We start from the raw sequence: 7,137 nt of genomic DNA, 5'->3' as shown, positions 1-7,137 counted from the left end.
ACCCCATAACAACCCCATATCCCCCCATAACAACTCCATATCGCCCCATAACAACCCCATATCGCCCCATATCCCCCCATAACAACCCCATATCCCCCCATAACAACCCCATATGACTCCATATCGCCCCATATCCCCCCATATGACTCCATATTGCCCCATATCCCCCCACATGACCCCATATCGCTCCATATCTTCCCATATAACCCCATATCACCCCATATCCCCCCATATGACCCCATATCGCTCCATATCCCCCCATATGGCCCATATCGTCCCATATCTTCCCATATAACCCCATATCACCCCATATCTCCCCATATGACTTCATATCTCTCCATATCCCCCTATATCCCTCCATATCGCCCCATATCTTCCCATATGACCCCATATCCCCCCATATGACCCCATATCGCCCCATATCTTCCCATGTAACCCCATATCGCCGCATATCTTCCCATATGACCTCATATCCCCCTATATCCCCCCATATCCCCCCATATCCCCCCCCCAGTGCCCTCGATGTTGTAGATGCGCTGCTGCAGTTGGCTGAAGATCCCTCTGAGCCGCTCGAACTCATCCAGCACCGTCACAAAATGTTCGCCCCATATCCCCCCATATCCTTCCATATTCCTCTATATCCCCCCATATCCCCCCATATGACCCCATATCCCCCTATATCCCCCCATATCCCCCCAGTACCCTCGATGTTGTAGATGCGCTGCTGCAGTTGGCTGAAGATCCCTCTGAGCCGCTCGAACTCATCCAGCACCGTCACAAAATGTTCGCTGGGCGACGACGCCAAAAGCTCCAACAGCGCCCGGCTCCGGGCAGAACGGAAGTTACGGCCCACCTAAAGGTCAGGGGTGACAGGGTCACAGGGGTCATAGGGGTTACTTGGGGTCTTTGGGGTCTAAGGGGTCCCAATATGGCGGCCCCCCCAATATGGAGCCATCCCAAGATGGTGGCCGTCCCAATATGGTGGCCCCCCAGTATGGCGCCCCCCCCAATATGGCAGCCCCCCCAATATGGCTGCCATCCTAATATGGCTGCCGTCCCAATATGGAGGCTGTTCCAATATGGCGGCACTCCAATATGGCGGCTGTCCAATATGAAGCAGTCCCAATATGACGGCCCCCCCAATATGGCGGCCCCCCCAATATGGCAGCCATCCCAATATGGAGCCGTCCCAATATGGCGGCCGTCTTAATATGGCTGCCCCACAATATGGCGGCCCCCCCAGTATGGTGGCTGTCCCAATATGGCAACCCCCCCAATATGGCTGCCGTCCCTATATGGCTGCCGTCCCAATATGGCTGCCATCCCAATATGGCTGCCGTCCCAATATGGCTGCCATCCCAATATGGCTGCCGTTTCAATATGGCTGCCATCCCAATATGGCTGCCATCCTAATATGGCTGCCGTCCCAATATGCCTGCCATCCCAATATGGCTGCTGTCCCAATATGGCTGCCATCCTAATATGGCGGCCACCCAATATGGCAGCCCCCCCAATATGGCGGCCCCCCCAATATGGCTGCCCCCCCAGTATGGTGGCTGTCCCAATATGGCTTCTGTCCCAATATGGCCGCACCCAGCCGAACGGAAGTTACAGCCCACCTAAAGGTCGGGGGTGACAGGGTCACAGGGGTCATAGGGGTTACTTGGGGTCTTTGGGGTCAAAGGGGTCATGGGGTTCCAAGGGGTCCCAATATGGCGGCTGTCACAATATGGCGGCTGCCCCAATATGGAGCCGTCCCAATATGGTGGCCCCCAATATGGCAGCCCCCCCAATATGGCGCCCCTCCCAATGTGGTGGCCATCCCAATATGACGGCTGTCCCAATATGGAGCCATCCCAATATGGCCGCCCTCCCAATATGGCTGCCATCCTAATATGGTGGCCTTCCCAATATGGCGGCCACCCCAATATGGCGGCCGTCCCAATATGGCGGCCGTCGCAATATGAAGCCGTCCCAATATGGCGGCCCCCGCAATATGGCATCCCACCAATATGGCGGCCATCCCAATATAGCGGCCGTCCCAATATGGCGGCCGTCCCAACATGGCAGTCGTTCCAATATGGCAACACCCCCAATATGGCGGCCCCCAATATGGTGGCCGTCCCAATATGGCGGCCACCCCCAATATGGCAGCCATCCCAATATGGCCGCCCACCCAATATGGCGGCTCTCTCAATATGGCCACCCCCCCAATATCGCGATCCAACATATGGTGGCCGTCCCAATATGGTAGCCGTCCCAATATGGCAGCCCTCCCAATATGGCAGCCCTCCCAATATGGCTGCCTTCCCAATATGGCAGCTGTCCCAATATGGCCCCCCGTCCAATATGGAGCCGTCCCAATATGGCATCTGTCCAAATGTGGTGGCCGTCCTAATATGGCTGCCCCCCAATACAACGGCCCCACAATATGGCAGCCATCCCAATATGGCAGCCGTCCCAATATGGCAGCCGTCCCAATATGGCAGCTGTCCCAATATGGCGGCCCCCCCAATATGGCGGCCGTCCCAATAGGGAGCCGTCCCAATATGCCAACCCTCCCAACATGGCGGCCATCCCAATATGGCGGCCGTCCCAATACGATACCCCCCAATATGGCTACCGTCACAATATGGCGGACCCCCGATACAGCGCCCTCCCCAATATGGCGGCCATGCAAATACGGCGCCCCCCTCAATACGACGGCCCCCCAATATGGCAGCCCCCCAGTATGACGGCTGTGCCAATATGGCGGCCTCCCCAATGAGGCGCCCCCCCCAATATGGCTACCGTCCCAATATGGCGGCCCCCCCCGATACGGTGCCCCCCCCAATATGGCGGCCCCTCCAATATGGCGGCACCCCCGATACGGCGCCCCCCCCCAATATGGCGGCCATCCCAATACGACGCCCCCCCAAGATGGCGCCCCCCTAGTTTGTCGCACCCCGATGACGTAACGCAGGATGCCCCTCCTCTCGGCGCTGCTGACGGTGCCGCTGTCGGTGGCGTCGCCGTCGGTGACGATGAGGATCACGTGACGAGCCCAGGGGCGGGAACCGGATCCGGGGCTGAACATGTGATCACTGCGGGTGTAGTGTCTGGGCGGGGTGGATAGAGGTGTACATCGGTTGGTAATTGGGGTTAAGGGGCCTGGGACGCTATAATACTTGGGTGTTCATTGGTTGTTAATGCCGCTGGTCTATGGGGGGTCAATGGGGGTCTATGGGGTCATTTGGGGTTCTATGGGTTAATGGGGGTCTATGGGTCTATGGGGGGTCGATCGGGGCGTCTTATGGAGTCTTATGGGGTCTATGGGCGTCTATTGGGGTCTATTGGGGTCAATGGGGGTCTAATGGGGTCTTATGCGCGGTCTATGAGGTTAATAGGTGTCTATGGGAGCTTTAATGGAGCGTGTCTATGGGGCTATGGGGTCCATTGGCAGGGTCTATGGGGGTCTATTGGGGTCTATGTTAGGGTTAATGGGGGTCCTATTGGGGTCTATTTGCGAGTCTATGGGGTTAATGGGGGGGGTCTATGGGGTCTATGCGAGGTCTATGGGGTTACTGGCGGCGGTCTATGGGTTAATGGGGGTCTATGGGAGTCTATTGGGACTCATGGGGGCATCTAGGGGTCTAATGGGGACATTGCGTCAATGGGTCTAATGGGGGTCTATGGGGTTATGGGGTCTATGGGGTCTATGGCGTAATGGTGGTCTATGGTGGTCTATGGGGACTATGGGGTCTGGGTCTATGGCGTCTATGCGGACATTTTTTAGGGCGTCAATGGGTTATGGGGGTCTATGGGTCTATGTGTGGGTCTATGGTGGTCTATGGGGTTAATGGTGCGCTTAGGGTTATGGGAGTCGTATGGGGCGTCAATTGGGGGGTCTAATGGGGTTCTATGGAGTCTATGGTTAATGGGGGTCTATGGGGGTACTATGGGGACATTGGGGTCAATGGGATCTATCTAGTGGGGGTCTTATGGGGTCATATGGGGTAATTGGGGCGGCTATGGGGGTCTATGGGACATTTGGGGTGTTAATGGTGTTTATGGGATTCTATGGTATCAAATGGGTGTTTATGGGATCTATGCGTTGGTATCAATGGGTTATGGATCTATGGAGTATCAATGGGGTTTTATGGGCAGGTCTACTGGCGGTAGTTCAATAGTGTGTATATGGGATCTATGGGGGTATCAGTGGGATTTATCGGGAATACTATGCGAGCGTCATCCAATGGGCGATTATGGCGCGATCTATGGATGCGTATCAATGGTGTTTATGGCGGATCTATGGGGTCATCATATGGCGTTTATGCGGATCTATGGAGGTATCAATGGGGTTTTCCATGGAGGGGTCTATGGGGTTATCAAATGGTTTATGGGATCTATGGGGTATTAATGGGTTTATGGGATCTATGGGGTATCAATGGGGTTTATGGGATCTATGGGGTATCAATGGGGTTTATGGGATCTATGGGGTATCAATGGGTTTATGGGATCTATGGGGTATCAATGGGTTTATGGGGTCTATGGGGTTTCTCCCTTACACCACGTAGTCGATGGCCTGGAAGGTGTCTGTGAGTCCCCCCAGTTGTTCCACGTTTCTCAGCAGTTCCCGGGGCTGCGGCCGCTGCGAGTAATCGCGGAACGAGAACAGCGGCAACGGGGAGTCTGAGAACTGAACTGCTGCGAACTGACGGGATACAGGGGACATTGGGACACATAGGGACCCCATAGGGGGACATTGGGACCCCTAGAGACCCATAGAAAGACATAGGGACGCCACTGAAACCCAAAGAGACCCATAGGAAGACATTGATACCCATAGAGAGACACTGGAACCCATAGGGACTCATAGAGACCCATAGGGACCCCATAGGGGGACAATGGGGGACAGTGAAGCTCATAGAGACACATACAGACCCCATAAGAATACATTGGGACCCATAGAGACACATAAATACCCGTGGGAAGACATTGGGACCCGTAGGGACCCATAGAGACCCATAGGGACCCCATACAGATCCATAGGAAGACATTGGGACCCATGGAGAGACATAGGGACCCATAGGAACACATAGAGAGACACTCGGACCCATAAGGACAAACTGAGACCCATAGAGACACATAGAGACCACATAGAGCCCCATAGTGCCCCATAGTGCCCTATATCACCCCATAGGGGCTGCGGCCGCTGCGAGTAATCGCGGAACGAGAACAGCGGCAACAGGGAGTCGAGAACTGAACTGCAGCGAACTGACGGGATATAGGGGACATTGGGACCCATAGAGACACATAGAGACCCATAGGGACCCATAGAGAGCCATAGGAAGACATTGGGACCCATAGGGACACAGAGAGACCCATAGGGACCCCATAGAGGTACATAGAGGGACGTTGGGACCCATAGAGGGACACTGGGACCCATAGGGGGACATGGAGACCCATAGAGAGACATTGGGACCCATAGGGACACATAGAGTGTCACCGGGACCCATAGAGAGACATAGGGACCCCATAGAGACCCATAGGAAGACACTGGACCCATAGAGAGACATAGAGACCCAGAGGGACACATAGAGAGACACTCGGACCCATAGGGACACATAGAGACCCATAGGGGGACAGTGAGACCCATAGAGACCCCATAAGAACACATTGGGATCCATAGAGACACATAGAGACCCATAGGAAGACATTGGGACCCATAGAGAGACTTAGGGACACATAGAGACCCATAGGGACCCCATAGAGATCCATAGGAAGACATTCGGAGCCATAGAGAGACATAGAGAGACATTAAGACCCATAGGGACCCATAAAGACCCCATTGAGCCCCATAGTGCCCCATAGTGCCCTATATCACCCCATAGGGGCTGCGGCCGCTGCGAGTAATCGCGGAACGAGAACAGCGGCAACGGGGAGTCGAGAACTGAACTGCTGCGAACTGACGGGATATAGGGGACATTGGGGCCCATAGAGACCCCATAGGGGGACATAGGGGACATTGGGACCCATAGAGACCCCATAGGGGGACATTGGGACCCATAGAGACACATAGAGACCCATAGGGGGACATAGGGGACAGTGGGACCCATAGAGACCCCATAGGGGGATATAGGGGACATTGGGACCCATAGAGACCCCATAGGGGGATATAGGGGGACAGTGAGACCCATAGAGACCCCATAGGGGGACATAGGGGACAATGGGACCCATAGGGACCCCATAGGGGGACATAGGGGACAATGGGACCCATAGAGACCCCATAGAGACCCCACAGAGATCCATAGGGGGATATAGGGGACATTGGGACCCACAGAGACCACATAGGGGGACACTGGGGGACATTGGGACCCATAGAGACCACATAGGGGGACATAGGGGACAATGGGACCCATAGAGACCCCATAAGAACACATTGGGACACATAGGGACCCCATAGAGACCCATAGAAAGACATTGGTACCCATAGAGAGACATGGGGACCCATAGGAAGACATTGGGACCCATAGAAACCCATAGAGACCCCATAGAAACCTCATAGGGACACACTGAGACACGTAAGGACACATAGGGGGACATAGGGAGACATAGAGACCTCATTGAGACCCATAGAGACCCATAGGGACCCATAGAGAGACATAGAGACCACATAGAAACCCATAGATACCCCATAGAGGCACATAGAGACCCATAGAGAGACACTGGGACCCATAGAGACTCCATAGAGACCCATAGGAACACATCGAGACCCATTGGGACCTATAGAGACACATAGGGACCCATAGGGACACATTAGGACCCCTAGAGACCCATAGAAAAACATAGGGACCGCATTGAAACCCATAGAGACCCATAGGAAGACATTGGGACCCATAGAGAGACACTGGGACCCATAGGGACCCATAGAGAGACATAGGGACCCCATAGAGATCCATGGGAAGACATTGAACCATGAGGTTGCCTCAGGTGAAGCGGTCACCCCGAAGCCTCAAGACTGCTTCTACACGTAAGGACAGAAGGGTGATTGTTGTGGGTGACTCCCTTCTGCAAGGAACAGAAGGCCCTATATGCCGGCCTGACCCTACCCGCAGAGAAGTGTGCTGCCTTCCTGGGGCACGGGGCAGGGACATT

The 7,137-nt window shown here is 54.8% G+C and overlaps 1 protein-coding gene across 1 annotated transcript in view; it reads right to left on the bottom strand.

Moving 5' to 3' along the window:
* Positions 1-702: 702 nt before the first annotated feature.
* The window catches only part of LOC107321102 (integrin alpha-L-like), a gene marked incomplete at its 3' end in the record, with an annotated part of 21,842 nt that continues 15,407 nt past the window's right edge, over positions 703-7,137 (bottom strand). The window contains exons 7-9 of the mRNA XM_015877672.2: positions 4,548-4,693; positions 2,945-3,083; positions 703-853 (exon numbers count right to left, since the gene is read on the bottom strand). Coding sequence (XP_015733158.2) covers positions 703-853; positions 2,945-3,083; positions 4,548-4,693 — 436 coding nt within the window. The remainder of the gene's footprint in view (positions 854-2,944; positions 3,084-4,547; positions 4,694-7,137) is intronic.

The sequence above is a fragment of the Coturnix japonica genome, chromosome 15 (genome assembly GCF_001577835.2).
Source record: "Coturnix japonica isolate 7356 chromosome 15, Coturnix japonica 2.1, whole genome shotgun sequence".
NCBI classification, from domain to species: Eukaryota; Metazoa; Chordata; class Aves; order Galliformes; family Phasianidae; genus Coturnix; species Coturnix japonica.
Note: the sequence above shows the minus strand (reverse complement) of the source record. Positions and strands in the feature narration are given on the sequence as shown.